This window comes from Triturus cristatus, chromosome 5_2, assembly GCF_964204655.1.
Source record: "Triturus cristatus chromosome 5_2, aTriCri1.1, whole genome shotgun sequence".
NCBI lineage: Eukaryota > Metazoa > Chordata > Amphibia > Caudata > Salamandridae > Triturus > Triturus cristatus.
Genome location: NC_140588.1, coordinates 1,072,142,738 through 1,072,163,310, shown reverse-complemented (window position 1 = coordinate 1,072,163,310; position 20,573 = coordinate 1,072,142,738). Strand labels below are relative to the sequence as shown.

The following is a 20,573-nucleotide window of genomic DNA, read 5'->3' as shown; positions in this document are numbered from 1 at the left end:
TTCCACGAATTTTCCGATAGATGGTTTGAGTGTAAATGATACACGGAGATAAAAAATACCGTTGAGGGTAGTGGATTGCGCGAAGGGGGCCCGAAGAACGGTGCCGAACTGGAGCTCAACAATTCACACCTGAACCCAGTGGTGGAAAAAAAATCTGACAATGGAGTCGATGACTATGCACACTATCACCGAAAGGAGTCGTCACCTACCTCGTGACTGGAAAAGACTTCTTAGAAGAAAAACAAAGTGCAAACATCCGGACCCAAGACTAGATGGCAATCTATGCACAGCATATGATCTACAGCTCATATGCCTCAAACATAATCCTATTGGTTTGACTAGGATTTCCACTATCAAAAAGGATGCAGATTTGTACAAGATACTCCATCTTTGTATTTATCCACAGGATTTGCCTCCTGCAAGTCAGATACCAAAGGATTTACTATTAATGGGGAGACAATGTGGTGTTAATCACTTAATCTCCCTTTTGCCAGGCCCAAGATTCCCGTTTTAATACATATAGCTAGTGGCCAAGATCAATTTAGGCATTCTGCCCATCACCTTGTTTTTTCATAAATACTTTACACATTGCCTCCCAGTTAAGCCTGGTGGCTTTTGTGCCAAGCTATCAGAGGGTTAAGCACATGTTAATTTAGTGACATTTTATTGTTCACCCCAAGTATGGTTTCACACCCCCTCCCCCCTAGCAACCCAATGTCTCACGGATGTGCATTAATATTTGAATGAGATATTCCAAGACTTTGCAAAACCCGCTCAGCATAAAGATAATTTTGCTATGGGCTGAAGCATTGTTTGGCGCACGTGGCTCTTACAAATGCCTGTCTTCTGGGTTTTTAAAACCAACTGACTCACCCCTCCAAGACAACACGTATCGGTGCCACACAAAGGGGAGTTACCCCCAGTCATCTCAGATTCATGGGGATGGACTGGAAGGCAGATTCCATGCTCTAAAGAAACAAGCGGTCCTGTAGCAGATAAGGTGAGATGCTGGTCACCCACTAGGTCCCCCTGCAGAATTCATTCTTAATTGCCTCTTTTTACAGAAACATCTATAAGTTATCATAGTATGTGCCAGATTGATACACATGCTTTAGGTATGAAAGAGCTGATCCACGTTCACCTATATACACAAAACACATTTCCTTTGGGGTGCTACTCTAGACACACCAGACTAATTATCAAGCCACGTGTGTGTGATTGGTCCCATCGCGGGTTTTAACATTTTTGAGGTGACTTTGATCCAACCTCTGGTTTCCTTCCGCACAATGGGTATTCCGACTCGCAACATACACCTTCCAAATAATAGTGTCTGTCTTCTCCTAGAAAAAAACAGATGTAGTCTTCATTCACAGGCCTTTAAGGTAGTCCAGATGGGGTATGTGGAACTATACATTTTTGGCCAAAACGCGTCAATCTTAAGCACCCCTTTCAACTCACAGTGAAATAAAAAGGGAACCATAATGTGGTGGAAATGTAATGTCTGACTAATCATTCCAGTCTGTGTAAAGAGAGACTTGGCTTTTCCATTTCAAATTTGCTTCAACTAAAAAGCATGGATTTTTTAACTGTAAATATAGTTGCATTCTTTTTCAGTAATGACAACAGTAAAATGTATGCTTAGGATGTGGTTCTGGAAATTCTTGAATGCTATTGAAAAATCTGAAAATAATTGAGAAGGGGGACAAAATTAGGTGGTGCATTGATAATTTACTAGTTTCTTAAAATTGTTTCCCGAAAGCATACCTTATGTTTTTTCGATATTCATTTTCCCCAACTCTCAAGGGTTACAAGTCAAAATCCCATCCCTTACTTTACCAATGGCTTGCTAGTCATCTGAGCACGCAACAATATAGCAATTGGCGTGGTGATTCCTCCGGCCCTCTATGTGACCACAGGAGGATCCAGAAAGGCCCAACACAGGGGACAGGTCAATTGCCCTTCCAATTGCAATGAACTGGGAATCATACACATAGTGATAAAATCTGAGATGCCTCTGAGGGAGACAAAGAATATTTTCTAAGCAGTCCATACTAACATCTTAGGAGATTTTTGGGACGTTATTTTTTAATGCGCCCCTTGGAATTTGTGATTGCTTTTTCAAGGCAAGATGCAATTTTGCTAAGATGTGAGGAGATAGAGGTAGAGTAAACCAGTCTAGTGAAAACACTGAAAAATTTCCTGAAAAACAAACTTTGGCTCTAGAAAGAAAAAAGCCAACAAAATGGAGGAAACAAACCACACAAAGTAAAGCTAAAACAAACCACCTCGCACAGACAGAACGCCAGTGGCCCATATTTCAATCATCCCATCTTTTCAGGGGGAAAACAATGAAATACGGAGATATTTTATTGCATTCATTATGGATCCCTGGAGCAACTTGGTGGCGGCGGAGTCTGATTATTTTATTGTAAGGCTTCCGCACAACTGTTTTCTTTTGTCATTATAAAAAGGAAAACTTAAAGGCTTTAATACATGTCAATTGCTAAAAACATTTTTGAAAGATCGATATATATATATATCTCAGATTTGGTACAACTGCGCCCTATTTTGTTTTGGCGCAGGATATGGACAACTCCTGTCCTTTCTCACTATGTAGATGGTTTTTTAGATATCATAAGGTCTGATGCTTTCCACAAAATAGAATGGTTAAAGGCACTTAGGACATCCCTGTTCAAACTTGGTTTGCGCTCACTCTGGGACGATCCGGCGAGAGCCAGCTTTCCATCTAAAAGCACCTTAAAGAATATTTATTGGGAGTCGGTTGCTCGACGGAATTGGAACAGCTTGAGTGCCGGTTCTATGACTGCAGACTTTATAGAGGTCAAGATGTATCCATGTCTGGAACCATATTGGGATATCATAACAAGGCCCTTGGAAAGAAAGCTCCTTTTCCAACTGAGAGTAGGTGCACTTCCCCTCAAATCTTTGACATCTAAGTGGGAAGGGGGTTCGTGTGACGGATGTCCTGTGTGTGGCACAGATAAAGAAACCATTGGTCATTTTTTGTCTGCAAGTTCTACGCGGTCCCAAGGCGTAACTGGTTGTCCCCGATGTGTAAAAATCTAGGAACAACCAGTGGCATCGTGGCCCTGCGTATAATACGTACTAATACTTTGCCATGGATTACAGTAGCCACAGCTAAATATTTAGGCTGGGCGTGGACAATTAGACAGAGATTGCTAGTCGTTTGACTATTCTCATGACCTGGGAGAGACTGCTAGTCTTTTGATTATTCTCTCTTATGTTTTATGTCTTTCTTTCTGTTTTTTTACCTGGTTTTTAAAATATTTTTTTAACTATTTACCGCCAAAGAACAACACGTCATAGGGTCACGTATAAGATATGTGTATGCTTTGTCTCTATTGATCATAATTGAATTCTTTCTTAACCATGTACGAAATTGTTATTGTAAAATGTATTTTTGCTTTTATGAATAATATTCGAATAAAGCATACTTTGACGATATATATATATATATATATATATATATATATATATATATATATATATTTAATATAAAAAAGGGGTTCCAGGCTGTCACATGGAGGGGGAACCATTGTAGTACTTACTATTAATAAGGAAGTTCAAATGATGGTGAATTGCTTTTACGCACTGAACAGCTACAAAATGGATGCCCTAGATTCTTATAGACATGGAAAATATCTGTTGAGATAATGTTCAAAATCCCCCTTCGCAACGCCTTACTTCCCAGATGCAGACTAGAGTTCTTTCACTGTTGACCCTGCAGCATCAGTCTGCTTGGTTATACTGGAATAAGGATGGCATAACTAGCTTACTAGATTAATTCAGATGACTGATTAAACTAACCATTTCAAAGACATGGATCGGTCTGGACTGCCAAATACATCAAACTAATAAACAAGCATGTCACAAAATCGGTACATCCTACTAGCTGTCACAAACCGGAGTGCACAGAGAAATAATGTAATACACGTTTTATGTGAAAATACAAGCCCATAAGTAAACTAAAACAGCCCCTCCTGAACGCGTGCAGAACCAACTGGCAGGGTGAAACAAAAGCACAATGATTTGGGCAAGACAGATCAGGTAAAAGATCATGAGAGGGGCTTCAAATTCCACATCCACTGCTAGAAAACCACTTGCATATGGAAGACATCATACCGTCACAGGCAGCACACAAAACTGAAGAAAATAGCTCAGGTGCACTAAATCGAAGCAGGGAACTACTACTTGTCAGGGACGTCAAAATTAGAGAAAGCACCACAAAAATAAAGCCATTAGTAGGAAACTATGTCCTGCCCCAATCAAGACCTGAATAATCACCAAGAGGAAAATGGTTGAGCCAAATGACAAGCTCCTACCTGACGTAGAGTGACCGCTTTTCGCTCGTCCGAAGTGATCCAGATCCTGAACTCATGCTACTGTTCATCATCTGCTCCCGCAGATCGTGAATCTTGGTTTCAAACCGGCTGTACTCTGCAAAGGAAATGAGATGAGAGAAGTCAAGCAATGGCACTGACCTGAGGCCTGTATTAGACTTCCTGGAGCAAATCAATTAACGCGGGCACTCAACACAGCTGAAATCTGTATCCGCATTTATTTTTCTTTTACTATTGAGTATGTATCTGGGTATGCCAGAGACTCGATGGCACAGTGAAAGATCAGTAGCAGCTAAATTTTAGTCTTACCCTATGATCATCATGATATATAGTAACAAGTTTAACTTGAACTTACACTTTGTAATGGATTTTATCAACTATAAAATAAACCTATTTGAGTTGAGCAGCTAAATGATGTCAAAATCTGGGCTTTTGATATTAATGATGAAGAATATAGAAGAGTACAGCTAAGAAAAAAGCCCTGAATCCATAAACATGCTCGTACAGTTCCCACAGCCCTAAAGACCTTCAACAGAACAGAATGTCAGGACAATCCACTAGGAGAGAACACTCTCAAAAGAAGACCAAAAAATCTATAATTCCGCTTCCTTTATTTAAGGAACATCCACTGTGTACGGCAGGTAATCAGATGAAATCTGACCAACATAGAAAAGAAATAAAATTATGACTTGAAAGAACTCTCAAGTTGGTCCTAAAGTACGAAGTGGAACCTCCAACTGTCAAACTTGCTATTACAGGCTGCACACCAATTAATAAAATATACAAGTCCTTCCCGTAAAGCCTCAGTCTTCCAGGTCACCCCATAATTTAGTGCCAAGGAAGGTTTTGCTAGCCAGGTTGGATTTCATGGAGGTCATTCAAGTTCCTAGATCACAGAGTGTTGACTAAGTTTGTATGATCACACCAAAGCAAATAAATGTTCAAAATCTCCCTAATTCTACTTTAAGAGTTAGAAGAATAAGTGAGGCATAAATCAGCACTGCTGAGGGGGGGGGGGGGAGGGGGAAAGGCGGGGGACGCTCATACGTTTTAAAATGTGGCCCAACCAAGGTTGTTGGATGCCTTGAAATTACACGGAAACGGCAAATGAAATTTCTTCCGAACACTGCATCATGTACAAGGTGTGTAGAGCGGACACTCCTCTCTGAAATCAAGGGATCACAATCAGAAGGTTCATTACATAGTTTGGAGACATGGTGGAGCTTCACTGAGAGGGGATGCGGATTCTCCTTAATCTCAGCCATTCTAACTGCCCTTATGGCACCCCTGTTACATGTGGTAGTCTGTTAATCATGGCCTTGGACTATCAAAACCACGTGGTTTTGGGCTCCAATCGAAACTCATTCTAAAGTGCTTTAACTGGAAGGAGATTTTAAGGACACAATTGAAAATGTAAACTACAAGACAAACTACAAGGTCAAATGCTCAAACTATCTAGCAAGTTTTAGGCGTGTCTTGGTGTACCAAGGAGGAAAAGGCAGAAAAACAAGTACTACACAGAGAAAATATTATGGATTGGTTCTCAACGAGGACTTAAAGAGCACTGGAGCCAACAGACAAAGCCTACTACAAGAATGAGAGAAATGTTAATATCAACACATTACTCAAGAGGGATTAAACCGTCTTACTGCTACACTGTGGCTATAGGCAACAGAAATGTCTCGTATGGGTTCAAAACCTAAACTATGATGGGGTAACCATGAGCAACTATAGTTTAAAGAAAAAGTGGTCATAGCCAAAAATATCAGTACAACCATTACAAATAAAATGAATCAGAATGTCTAATAGAAGTCTGCACCTAGCCAGCTATCTACTATGTGCTTTGCCAACCGGATCATCAACTATTAGTTTGGGGATTTCTTCAAAAACTAGTGGGGGCAACTATACATTGTTTACAGGATTACAGCAGGTAGGAAAACTAGCTACCCATCCACAGCCCTTAGCAAGGGCCTCGCCAGAGTAATAATTCTGCCAACCTAGGGTCAAGCCCAGATTGCTGGCAGGCTAGGCAATGATGCCCTGGGATCAGACACAGACTACTTTCTCTCACAAGGACATCTCAATTAAACCGGAAGTCGATCCCATTGTATGCAGAAGCACCGATGACAATGAGAGAGGCTGAAACTGGTGTTGGTCTAGCCCTTCTGCCCCAAAATCTCTTTCCAACGCAGGTCTCTGTAGGTAAATGTACTGACGTGTGCTGTAGTGGAAGAAGTTGACCCCGTTGGGTCAGTGGAGAGTAAGATCACTTGGCTACAGAGTTGGAATTGTGGGTTTGACCTCACAAGGTCATATCACGAGGCAATACATTCACACCCAACTATCACACACTACCAGTGACATTACCTTTAAAACATGAAGACTCAACCACATGCCTCTCACAAAGCCAATGGAAAACCTGCATCCCAGTAATAACAGAAGGAAAATACATCTCCTCACAGTAATTATCGTGCGGGTTATACTTTCCTTCGGTCTTATGTTTTGGTGTGTCGAAGAGGCATTTTACAAAGTTTTAATTCGTTATAGGATGATGTGCAAATATGAATGGTATCTATGAAGTTTGTGACTGTGATGTGTTTCAGTTGACTAGGGTGAGAGATTTCTTTTGAATTCATTATGCTTAAATCACTATTCTCGAAACAGTTTATTAATTTCAAACAAAGGAAAACATAAGAGATTTCCTATATAAAAAAGTTGTTGCATTCTTAATATTTGTTTTTGACTTCATAGACAGTATTTGTTTGGAGGTGGGTTGTTCTGCTCTTTGTCCTGTTTTCCCTGTCGCGCTCCAATATAGGTTTCTAGTTTGGGGAACCCTTTTCTTATATGGTTAAAACCTCCTCCCTGGCCACCAGTTATTGGCATTGCTACGCAGAAAGTCACAAGTCAGGCCTGCTTGAGACGTTGAAAGCATATGAAGCGCAAGAACAGCCACCTATAAATCCAACAAATGCTGCACGAAATACACACTGGACTAATCTGGACAAACGCAGTTAGATGAAATAGCACAACTAATGTAGTGGTGCAAGAAAACACATGGGTGGAGACAAAGGGTTACAAGATCTAATCTACAAACTTAGCACTGTCGCGCGAATCCCTGCCATGATCCCTCTAAATTCCAAACAGTATTGATGCGGATCTTAACACTGCAATTTACCCTTGGAATTATGCCTTAGAGGGCAGGTAACGAAAATATGAGCCACCTTCGTATAGACTGCTTCGATGTGCTGCGAGGTCTCAGCATGAGGCAAGTTCCAGCTGAGAGAGAGAGGTGGCCATATAGAGCGCTACAGCAGAGGTCTGCCCAGCACCCAAACTCTGTACAAGAACATAGTCATAGAAAGGTGGGGCCGGCATCGGACCCGCCGATAATATGCTGGTCCTGCCGCCCCCCCCTCCCCCCCCCCCCCGACGACCCAATGGAGGCGGGCTTGTCACGCACAGTAGTGACGCGACAGGTTCGCCATCCCCGCATTGGCAAACCAGATCGTGGCACGTCACTTCCGGGTCACACAGGTCACCAGATCCCGCCCCCGCCATGAGGGGAGAGTACTCGCCCCAAATAAAAGGCTGGGGAGCAGAGGAATCTTCCTCTTTGCCTTCCGCGCTCCCCAGCCTTATTGTGCGACCTCATTAGGAGGTCGTAGTTTTAATATTTGCCGCCTTATTCTTTTCTGCAGGTGCTGCTGGTTGGCGAGTTTCCACGTCGCGGATTTCGTGGAATAATCGGCAGGCCCCATTTACGGAGTGTGAACCGGCGAAGCGGAAGCATGGCGTACCGCTGAGATTGCCAAAGGTTTTCACGCGGGCAATCGTTCACGCCCAGGAGTTTTAGCTCTCCGTTATCATCAACCTTGCTGGATCGGCGGCTGGGGTAGAACATCAACGATCGAGTCTGACATCGCGACGTCGTGCCGGATTTGGTGCGCAATTTGGGGCCCTTGAAGTTGTAGGTCGGGTAAGTGCGGGTATTGCGGTTGCGGTGCCGGAATATCTGCCCCTCTACCCCCCCCCCGCACCTCTGAAGGCACGCGCGCTGTGAAAATTGGTTGTGGTGTCGCACAAGTATATTGATGTGGCGTAGCGCGATTGTATTGTACATCGGTAGCGAGGTATTTCTAGTCTACGAGTCTCTTGTGCAGCTGACGCGAGGCAATTCTGTCAGCTGTTGTGGTGTAGCGAGATTGTATTGAACATCGGAAGCGAGGTATTTTTAGTGTACATCGAGCGCTCCACCCGCATGCTGCATTTTGGTGAAACGGTCAAAAACAGAGGCTCGAAGGCAGCGCGGGAACGTTTGAACAAAGACGCTCGGCCAGGGGGAAGTTAAGCTGCATTGTTTGTGCAAATCGATTTCATTTACAAGCAGACACAGAGGGGGAAGGTAGCATGCATAAATAAGCAAACAGAGAGCAGGCGATAAAGTACACCTATTATTTGCATTTGAAGCAGGGTTGTTTTCAATTTTAAACTTTTGGAAGGTAATTGAGAACAGACAGGTGGGCAAGCTACAGCCAATTCAGGTTTGTAGTGTACAGCATGTGCACAGCATAAAACAAATATACAAGGAGGTAGCGTCAAGCGGATAATTGTTTCATAGGAGAATAAGAGGACAGTGTGGTGGTATTGCAACATATATATTTCAGATATACGGCATTGATACTGCGCTGAGGAATTAAGTTAACCAAGGAGTGTTTTTTAGGTGGGTGTCTTGAAGGCGTTTGTCTCTAAGCTAGCATTGTACACGCGGTGTTAGTCTAAGGTCAGAGCATTTCATACATAAGTGACTATGGCAGGTAAGATGAAGCAGGGCGACAAACGCTCTCGCATGGAGTTCATGATGGAGACAATGAGGCGAAAAATGGTTAGCATGGACAAGAAATGGAAGAGTGGTTAGATTGGGGAGGAATTTGGAGGATCTCAAGCAAAGGGTTGAGGGTCAAGAAGGAAACATAGAAAGACCCAGGCGCACCATAGCACCTCCCAAGCCCAGAGGAGAACTGGATCCACTTCCAAAGCGGGTTAGGCCAAAGAAAGGGGGCTTGAAACTTAAAACAACGCCGCCAGGGTCTCAGCCTAAAGATGGGGAGGTCCCTGGTCCATTGTGAGGGGTCCCGCTGGGGAACGTCCCTGAGAGTCCACTGGTTCCGACATTGCCAGTAGGGGGGTACCTATGGGGGAACCATTAACAGAGCCATTACCGGTTGTCCCGGCAAGAGTAGTACCGGTAGCCATCACGCCACAGGGCGCAGGAGTGCCAGAGACTGGGGTCCCTAAGGATAGCACAGCGGGCATCAATCCGGTGCCAGCAGATTTGGTGGCACATTTAGCGGCGGTTCTGCCTTGGTTGGGGAAAGCAGGAATATTGTCACCAGCCTTAGGCGGGAAGGACATGCAAGGCAACCCTGAGGCAGAGGCAAGGAAGTTGATTGCACAGTTTGTGTGGCCAATAGGAACAGGACAGGTGCCTCTTTTTTCTCCCTAGCCCCATTAATGGGGTTTCTCCAGGGGACATCAACAAAGTACCACCAGTGATGGGCCAGGTGAAAGAAAAGCTGGCAGAGCCCACGGGCGCGACTGCAGCAGGTAAGCAGGAAATACTGCCTATGCTGGGGGTGGGGGAATCTCGTACAGGGAGGGAGAATGTGGCTAGGCATTTGTCACGCGATTTGAAAGAACTCATTTGGTCGGGGTGCTATGTTAGCATGTTTTCACTGCTGGTGGATGAGAGGGAGAGAGAAGTAGCTAAGAAACAAAGATTGGATGCTCCCCAGAGTATGGGCAAGCGAGTTGTTGCGATTCAGAGTAGAGGAGAACTTAACAAATTGGATCAGGGGGTTTTCAGTATTTATGGCAGTTATGGCAGAACGTTTCCCAAACATTCAGGCAGAGATGGCGTGTTACCAGAACCGCATTACAACGGCTCATGATAAGTACGGGGGATGGGGTTGGAAATTGTATGACTAACTTCAGGAGGGCAAAGGCATCAGACCCTGCGCTATCTTGAAACATGGTGGACACGATATCTTGGTTGGATCAGTTTGGGGCACCGCAGACCAGTTCTCAGTTTAGCACAACGCAGGCGAGCAGAGGTCAAGCATTTCACCCTCATCAGCCTTATCAGCCCTTTCGGTCTGCTCAGAACTCGGGCCTTACCCATAGCTCAGGTGGTGGAGGGGGCGAAAGGGCACATGTTGGGATTTTAACAGAAGAACATGTACTAGGGCGCCAGGCACATGTAAGTTCAAACATGCCTGCTCTACCTGCACAAACCCTTCCCACCCAGAATCCAAGTGTCTCAAAAAAAATCAAGGGATAAAGGCAAGAGAAAGCAGGATTGAGGATACTGGGCACCGAGTCACACATTCCCCCATTGACGTCATAGCCATGAACCCTTGGCTGAACAAGTACCCCTGTCATGCTACTGCTAGGACACTGCAAGAAGGTTTCACATATGGGTTTAGTATTCCGGTCCCGGGTTATGTAGGGATACCTGACTGCAAAAATCAGTTGTCAGTGAGGACTAATCCTGGAGTGGCTGCAAATAAAATTGCTAAAGAGCTACGCTTGGGCAGAATAATGGGCCCTTTGGATTGCATCCCGGTACATAATTTTGTTTGTTCACTGTAGGAGAGTAGGGTCTGCTTTCTATGTTCACCCCCACTTTTTTGCTTTACTGGTTTTCGACTTAGATGTGGCTGTGGGCCTGCTAATCAGACACAGCCCTGCTGTTCTCTCTCTAAATTAATACTATGTACTTTAGGTGCCTAACCCATTTGGATAGGATCACCTTATTGGCCCCTGTACAGTGTACCTTAGGTACCCAGGGCATAGGTGGACCCTAGGCCTACCAGGGGCTGCAGCATGTATTATGCCACCCCTGGCCTGGCCTTCCATTATGACACAACTGGCTGATCACTCAGCTGGGGCAAGGTCGTGTAATCACTCCTTGCTTAGGTGTAGTATTCCTATACCTAACTTACATATAGACACATGTGTACCTATCAGCCACTCCTATGGCAGGCCTTAACAATCCTGGAGGCAGAGTGCTTGGTAACATGTGAGATGGTGCTCTAGCATGAGCTGAGCCTGTCTGCAGCTTTCGGAACCATGTCCTTATAGCTGTTCTATGATATAGCCTACCATATACTCTTAAAGTGCCTTATAATCTTAAACGGTTATGGTAACTATGGTTTGGCTTTATCAAAACATGTCGTGTAAGGTGTCCAACACTTTGGAATAATACCCCCATCCCATTTCTGGGGATGAGGATATTATCCCTCCCTTCTAGAGGGAGAAGACATGTTGTAACCTACTTACCCGGTTAAAGTTAACCAGAGCCCCAGCATCACAAAATGGATGCTGCTGCCACGACACAAGTCTGACCTCCTGCTGCTGGGAGTGATCCCGGCAAGGGAGGCTTGGACAATAGGTTTCCTGCCTTGGGAGGTGTGAGCACCACCCCAGACAGGCCTTAGTGTATTGGGGCAGGGAGGGATGAATGAACCGAGACACTGCCTGGGGCACACAAGGTGCTCCATGCATAGTCCAGTTCAAACCGGTGCTGGGGCACTCCAGCCCCAGTCCTGGCGCGAAACTGGACAAAGGGAAGGGGGTGTAACCACCCCCCTCCCAGGTCCCACCCATAAGGCGTGACCTAGCAGGCAACCCAGCCCCCCAGATTAGTATAAGAGTGGTAGCTGGGCCCCAGGAGATTAGATTATCCGGAACCTGCAACTTGAACAGAAACTCTGGACCTTCGACATTCGACGAAAGAAGAAGACTGAAGAATCTCCCTTGTGGCCAAGGAGTGGCTACCCTGTGCAAACAGGCACCATCAAGAGACTACCCTTTGCTTTGCTGAAGTTCTACGAGGGACCGACTGCAGAGCCCGACCAGAGCCTTGACTTCCAGACTTCTCCGACCCTGATCCACATCCACAGCCGAGCTGAGATCCGTGGAGGCGACGAGAGACGTGGGACCGGCTACCTGGGAAAAGTGGCGAGTATCTTCCAGCGCAGCTTCTGAGGCACCCTCGAAGTTGTGCACTGGGGATTGAGAAGCCCCAACCCCAAGCACCATCTGCACCGAAGATCAGCCCCCCACACTCCACGAGTCCTGCGTGGGGCCCTTCTGCATTTTCCTGCTTGCCGCGTCTGTCCGGTTGCTTGCCCGTTGGCTAGCGGCCTTTGTGATGACACCTTGAAATCTTCACTGCTGGTATGGCTCCTCCAGACTGGCTCCCGCTTCTTTGCAAAAGAGAAGCACCCCAGACCTTCCTGGTCTGCACCAGAAGCAAGTCCTCCGTTCTTCGTGGGTTCCGCTTGCCAAGGCTTGGTGAGTCCTAGTTCGACTTCGACGCCGCCGACAGCAAGAGCCTTCGTGGGACAGCTCGCTTCCTGGTCCTGGTCGTCCTCGACGTCTCCTGGTACCCGTGGCTGCAGCGACAAGCTTCACCTTTCACCTGCAATCTTCACGACATCGCCTGGTTCCTTCCTGGTTCCACGTGGTCACTGGCTAGTGACCTTGACTCTGTCCCTTCTGCTTGCAGGTCTCCTCTCTTCTTGATCCCAGCCTTGGGATCCACCGGACACTCTTCACTGACTGCCTGTCAGCAACTTTCCTTCAGGCATCCATAGAAGTCCACGACGAAACCCGACGCAAGTTCACACCTATGCACCCGCAGCCCGTGGGCTAAGTAACTTGGGTACTTCGGTGCTCACAAGGGTAGTGACTATCCTAGGGTCTAGTTTCCGAGTCTCGACTCTCTAGCTGCTTCAGAAGTGTCCTTAAACTGTTAATTTCTAACTGCTAGTAATTCTATCGACTTTTACGCATTACGCGTGAGTGTTTACACTCTGCACCTGAATCCCGTGGGCCTCCCACTTCCTAACTGTTGCTAGTGTAGTGTAGCTCCAGCGATTCCCTAGGCCTAGGCCTATCCTATTTCCGTGACAGTGGTTCTTATACCACTTCCTTAGTATATGGTTTGCGTGGCCCCTAGGGCCTAACTGTATTACTTACCTGTGTGACTTAATGTATGCTTTAATAAGACTGTGTTGTACTTACCTCTAATCTCAAAGAGTGCAGAGGGTTTGACTAGAATAAATACACTTTATTTTATATATATATCTGTTGTGGTGTCCTTTCATTTGGTATTCAAGGGATTATATATGGTATCACAGCTGGCTTCACATGCCATTCAGAGTTTAGCCTAATGCTCTTGTCCATGCTACCACTAGGATAGCTGGTCTATAAGGTTGACTTTACAACCAATCACCATAAGGGTTGTTTGGACTGATATAAGGTGTACACTAGAACTAGTGACATCATACATCAGGCCAACTTCTCACATTCACCACTTGGTGTTTTCCCCCAAAAAGAGGAGGGCGAATTCCGGTTGACCCATAACCTATCTGCTGCCATCAGTGAAGAAAGTTGTAGTGTCAAATACGCGTCTTTTGATCAGGCCGTTGAAATGCTCAGGTGGCTGGGCCCTGGCGCCTTGAAGTTGAAGTCCGACATTGAATCAGCATTCCGCCTTTTACCGGTTCACTCGGAGGATTTTCACCTACTAGGTTTCAAGTTTCAAGACAAGTTCTACATGGATCTGTGTATGCCCATGGGTTGCTCAGTCTCCTGTGCCTATTTTGAAAAGTTCAGTTCTTTTTTGGAATGGGTTCTTAGACGAGTGACCGGACACCAGTCTGTCATGCACTATCTAGATGACTTTCTTATCCTGGGGTCGACAGGCTCCCAGAAGTGTGCGTGGGCACTGCAGGAATTCTGCACACTCATGCGGGCTTTTGGGGTTCCCCTGGCGCCGGGAAAGACAGTTGGACCAACGACAAAGATAGAATTTTTAGGTATTGAGCTAGATTCTGTTCCGGGCTGTTTTGGCTTGCCAGAAGATAAGGTTAAGAAATTCAGGGTAATTCTACAACAATGCTTAATAAAGGAGAAGGTTACCTTGCATCAGTTGCAGCAAACGGTAGGGCAGTTGAACTTTGCCCTTAGAGTGATTCCTATGGCACGCCCATTCTCTCGCTCTATCGCCCAAGCCGTGACCGGGCTTCAAGAAAAACATCATACCCGGCTGTCGTCTGAGGTCAAGCAGGACATGCGTATTTGGATGGCATTCCTGCAAGACTTCAACGGCCAGGTGGTCTGGCCTGGTCCACCCACTACGTCTGCAGAGCTAGGTTTATGGACTGACTCTGCGGGTAGTGTGGGATTTGGCGCCATACTTGGCAATGAGTGGGTGGCGCATAGGTGACCAGACGCATGGGTGCAGAATGGTCTGACAGCTAACATTGGTTTCTTAGAATTGTTCCCTATCGGGGTCGCCTTGACGGTATGGCCGGACAGGTTGCGTAACCAATCGGTGGTATTTTGGACTGATAACATGACTGTGGTAGAGTGCATCAAACAGCAGGCAGCGAGATGTAAGATGATCCTCCGCTTGTTGAAGGAGATTGTTCTTTTATATATACGAAGGAGAATATACTGTTTAAGGCTAAACATGTCCCAGGTGTTTTGAATAATGCTGCTGATGCACTTTCTCGCTTCTAGTTGCAGGTCTTCAGAACACACCTCCCTTCTGCGGAAGCGAACCCAACACCTTTCCCAGACGTACTTTGGCTAATTGGTGCCCCAACTACCGAACCTCGTGGCAGCTAGCTTAGCTCCCAGGACCAAGAAAGCCTATGAGGGGGCATTTTGGGCATACTGCAACTTTTTAGGGAAGGAATGGGCGGAGGATTGGCACACCCCGAGGGCACTGCTGAGCTACTTATGCGCATTACATGATGAGGGACGCTCAGTGGCTGCGGCCAGGCGACACGTGGCAGCGATATCGTTCTTTGCCCAAGCTAGGGACAAAGGGGATCCCACTGATTGCTTTACAGTCAGGAAGGCTCTAAAGGGTTGGCAGAGCCTTCAGGGGAATAATCCAGATTCAAGGCGTCCGATATGAATGGAACGATTAGCCGCCCTACTGGTCACATTGGACGCCATCTGCACGACAAGAGAGGAAGCTTGATTATTCAGGGCGGCCTTCTCACTAGCATTCTATGGCGCATTTCGCATTGGGGAATTGGTCGCCCAGAATAAGCAGGATGCACAGGGCGGTTTACAGTGGGATCATGTAAAAATTCAGGGTGATGCCCTATTAATAAGCATTAAAAAGTCCAAAACTGATCAAGAAGCACATGGTGAAGGGTTAGTTTTGCATAGAGCACATGGCAATCCATGTTGCCCAGTAGCACAATTGGAAAAAAAATTTGAGTCACAGATCTCCCTTAAGGAGTGGGACTGTATTAATCCATGCAGACGGTACGCCTCTCACCCGGTTTCAGTTTAAAAGGGTTATGGACATGGCAATTCAGCGGATGGGTTTAGATCCTGCGCACTTTGGAACTCATTCATTTAGGATAGGGGCTGCAAACTAGGCGAGGGGGTTACACAGCAGCAATGTTAAGAGAATCGGGAGGTGGTCCTCCAATTGTTATAAACGTTATGTGCGGCTGCACATGTTGTAAGTGAGCCATGTGCACTGTACTAGTCCGTGTCCTTTTTTGCTTAAACTCTACAGTTTCTCGAGCCTGTCACGCAGGGGGGAAACTGGCGTCGGAGCACCCACGAACACAAGACGGTTTTGCAACTCTAAGCATCAGGAACACAGGTGGTTTGGACCATTGGCCATTCCTATGTGACACGTTTGAAGGCTTTTTTCTGTTCAGGGAACTACAGAGACAGGGCAGAGCAGGCTGGTCTAGAAGTTGCATTCTATGGGAGGGGGGGGCCTTAGTTTGAAACAATGCAGGGGTTTTATAGGGGATTTGCTGAAGAAAGGGGGTCCCCGCCTAGATATCATTATCCTACACCTGGGAGGGAATGATTTGGTGAATCTTGGTAGGAGGGGGCTGGTGGAATCCATAATCACAGAAGTAGGTTGGTCAGCAAAAACATGCAAAGGATGCACCATCGCATGGTCACAGTTGGTACCTAGATGTCAATGGAGGGGGGGCGGGGGGAGGGAGGGGAAGAGTCTAAGAGCGCTGTATCACACAGTAAGACATAACAACAAGATAGAGAGGTTGTTTAGGTCTCCTCATTCGCAGACGATCGCCGACGGGTGTATCAGGGGGGATGCGTGCTTCCTAAAAGACGGTGTCCAATTATCAACGGTGGGGAATGCAATTCTATCTGAGAATCTGCTGATCTGCTGGCGTGGTTGTTGGGCTTGAGGCGCAGGGCATGACTTCCTAGTTAGCCTAAGGTTAGGGTGGGCCAGATAGTCGGGCAACTATGCTGGCCTGTGGCGGTAAGGTCATGATTTGTGAGCAGTAAATTTAAGGTCCTTAGGGGGCGCCGCCATTTCTTGAATGGGGTCGCCCAAGGGGGAGGGACAAGTCGTCCCTCCTAGAACTCTCAAGGGGGCAGTTACAGCCGTTGTGGCTGTATGGGGGAGGGGTGGGAGTTACGCTTTTCCTAGGCTGGTTGGCCACCCCCGCACAAGCAGAATGGTGCCAGTAAAGGGCGCAGAACTGCAAGGGCCCCCGATGGAGATAGTATACAGGGCGTACGGGGGTAACTGGGGGGGGGGGGGGGGGGGAGGAGAATAGTACTCACGGTGAACGGGCCCTCTGCGCATGTGCACTCAGTCGGGAGAGCGGGGTTTAATTGAAAAGGATCTGACGCCAGTTATTGACCTTGCCGTAGGCTCAAACATGGATACGCAGAAAATGATTGCCATTATGAATGATGTTATGCTTCTTAGATTCGGATAGGAATAACTTGTATTAGAGTTATGTTAAGGATAGCCATCTGATATCTGTACATTTCAATGTAATCAAATGTCAATTATGATTATCTGCGTAAATTATGTAAAAAATTAATATTCAATGTTTTGATTAATTTTGTAATAAATACGGCCGGGGGTTATCTACGACCCCCTTTTCCAACTAAACTCTTGTTCCTGATATTCGGTGGGTCTGAACAAGGGAGGAGGGGGTATAGGTAGTACCAGGCCATATACATTCCCATTGACAGTCAGCACACATTACTTACAAGCGGAGCAGGAAGTCCGAATAAACAAAGGCAATGTTCAGGGTCTGGAAAAGGAATCAGAAGAGAAGGGTTCAAATGGCCTCTAATTCCATTAACTAACTAACTAAAATTATGCAGTTTGCCAGCCAGATCTCATTGGAACCTTAAAGTAATTCAGAAAAGATTAAGCATCCACATCTTGGCACAGACCTTCGAGTCAATGTACCCTCTGTGGATGACTCGGCACCTAAACCGCAGGGTGTCTTGATCGAGCAGGCACTTGCGGCTGGCAACCCAAAACACATTTTGCACTGCGCAGGCAATGCAACTGTGATGGCAGACTCTTCAGACTGGAACTCTCAATCCCAAAGTTTAATGGAGGAAGAGGATGTGAAGATCTGTACAAAATGATTCTAAACTAAACTGTTCACCAGAATCAAAAAAGTGTCTAATTCAGCGCCACCTCATTCATTGTGGCCTGCTCTAAAGCATTCGGAGGTAGCTTCTGAATCCAAGTTCAGTGCTATATGAAATTAAATAGGACGCATACAGTGACCAAGAAACTTTTGGGGCAGAAATAAAAATGAGATGATGGTACACGTTGCACAGTAACTTTAATAAATGCCTGTGTATTTCCCAAAGATGTGTCTTCTAATTTCATAAAATGCCCAGGGCCAAAAATGGCTCCATTAGTGCTAAACAAAGAGCGTACTGTGTGAGTAGGAGACGATGGAAAGAACCCAGCAAGAGGAAAGAGAAGCAAGCACCTTAAAACAGACAAACACCCGAAGGGCGTGGAGGGACAAGGTCCATACATACAGGAACAAGATAGAGACTACATCCATGAAGGAACACGCAGAAGTTAGGTTAGAAGCAGAACTAAGAAAGGAAGAGTCAAAAACAAAGTCCACCTGAGTCCTGTGAAATGCGTGCAAAAGACAAGTTTATGGGAGGGCGCCATAATGTTAACAAAGGACAGTGGTGCGATTGTAACGGACTAGACAACTGAATGTTAGGATCTAGGCACTATACAGTTAACAGTCCAGCAATGAAAGGCAATGCCGACAACTGTGAAATGAAAGGCAGTCAGCGCTGGTTTCGGTCACCTTAGGAAGCGAGTTCATGCAGGGGGAGGAAACATGTAAACCTGACCAACAGCACTTTCGGCGACCGACAGTGCATAAACCGTTGCTCATTTACCATCTTGCATGAAAACAGGACAAAGGATGCACCCCAACTTTGAGACATAACAACGCATGCCCAATTACGTAGGCGGGCTCGATCACTAGGTTTTTCCACTGAACAAAAGGCGGAAATTAACAAAAACACTAAAATGTGCCCTGTTGCGGTCGATTTCTTATAGCACTACAATGCCTGGGTGATCACAAAACCTTAAATCGCCACCAAACAGATGCTTCGTTACAAAGCTTGATAAACTCGTTCACCTTATTCACAACCAGTTAAAAAAAAAAAAAAATTACAAACAAATATCACACAAAGTTGAATAGAATATTCCGTTTGATAACCAGTCGAGGCGGGGACAGAGGAGAGGCCTGTGTAAAACGGAACTGCCTGCAGAGGTTCAGTGTGCACCGGTGCAAGGACTCCGCATGCACACGGGGCTCCTCGATGCTCTTAACACTTCCTTCACCCCGCCCGATTCATAGCCAACGCTGCCCCTTCCCACAGTCACTCCGGCTCTACAAGTTGTTCGCCTCGGCTGAAACGTGCCCTTTCGCTCTCCATTACTCTTTGCAACCACAGAGGCTGGGCTGGGGACATTAATATCACAGCTAGCCCATCTCTGAAGATTCCACTTTCGGGGGTACAACCGATGCCAAACTTCTAACCTGGGAGGTGAGAGGCAGCCAGAAGTGTCTTCGGCTCCACCGACCCACCTTACCATACACCAACACTGGTAGAGTGTTGGTCTCAGCTGATCCATTTTAGAAGTCAGGACTGTGACCCCCTTGGAGATCGGCTCCCAATTGCTTTAGATTTCAAAACTCAATCATGACTCAAGATCTTTTTGCTGCCCCTCATTTAAAATATTTTATGATTCTTAAAGTACAAATGAAATACAATAGAATATGTGCAAAGTGAAATACATATTTCGAAACAGCCTCCTATATTGAGCTCTAAATCCATTTTTTTTTACATGACTGGTTTTACCAGTAACATCCATGAGGAAGGAGCTACTCACCTGTAACAAAAGGGTTTGCTGCTTCTTGTGCTGCAGGTTCAGTTGTTGGCATCTAGTGTTGGGGACATTAATTGTTGTTCTTCGAAGGAGTTTGGTTTCAAGGAAACAAGTAATGTCACTCCTAAAACCCACAATACATCAGGACGCAGACTCCATCTCAGATGATCATTTTCCCCTAAGCCAGAGGTAAGTTCATGTGTGGAGCAGTGAGGCATGAGAAAGTATGTGATGTGGAGAAGGAACCTTTATTGATAAAGTAAACATGAATGGTGTTCCCACCGGTGTTGCAGTAAGCTTGCCTCTGGTGAGATGCAGAAACATTATGTATCCACCACAAAAATCGCTACTGAAGGCAAGAAACTTTCTTCTGATTGAAACATCCTCCCGCAGATTCCACACCTCATGCATGAGCCCCAAAGCAGTACTTTCCTGGAAGGTGGCATTGAAAAGTGCTGGCAAGTCATGCGACACAGCTCGGGCAAAGTACCATAAACTGCATGCCTGAGAAGTGAGGTCATAGTGCTTGGCAAAAGTATGCAATGACGGCGACATAGCCACCTGGTTGACAACCAGAAAGCATGAGCACAAACGCCATTCAGTGGGCCAGGGCACGGCAGATCTTAATACAAAGGCTAACACAATGCAAAATAAACAGTTTAGTAACTGACCTGCCCATGTTCTCTCTTGCGAGGCTAACAGAGCTGTTCATCAACTCTGTACTGCTGTGTGCAATGGATCCAATATGGTACTGCACATCTGAAATCCAGTCAGTTTTAGATCTGATGGAGCCTAACGCCTCTAGGAAATTATATATGCAATTCAGGTATGGAACATTGCCCCTGAGAGCATTCACAGGAAAATGGTTGATAAATAATCCTTCTGACTGCCCAACCTGTGGAGCTTCTAGTGAAAGTGAC

At 45.9% G+C, this 20,573-nt stretch overlaps 1 protein-coding gene across 7 annotated transcripts in view; it reads right to left on the bottom strand.

The window, feature by feature from the left end:
• The window catches only part of DLG3 (discs large MAGUK scaffold protein 3), a 1,834,707-nt gene that overhangs the window by 385,362 nt on the left and 1,428,772 nt on the right, over positions 1-20,573 (bottom strand). For all 7 annotated transcript variants that reach the window (XM_085608387.1, XM_085608388.1, XM_085608389.1 and 4 more), the window contains one exon: positions 4,365-4,479. In XM_085608387.1, the coding sequence (XP_085464513.1) occupies positions 4,365-4,479 (115 nt within the window). The remainder of the gene's footprint in view (positions 1-4,364; positions 4,480-20,573) is intronic.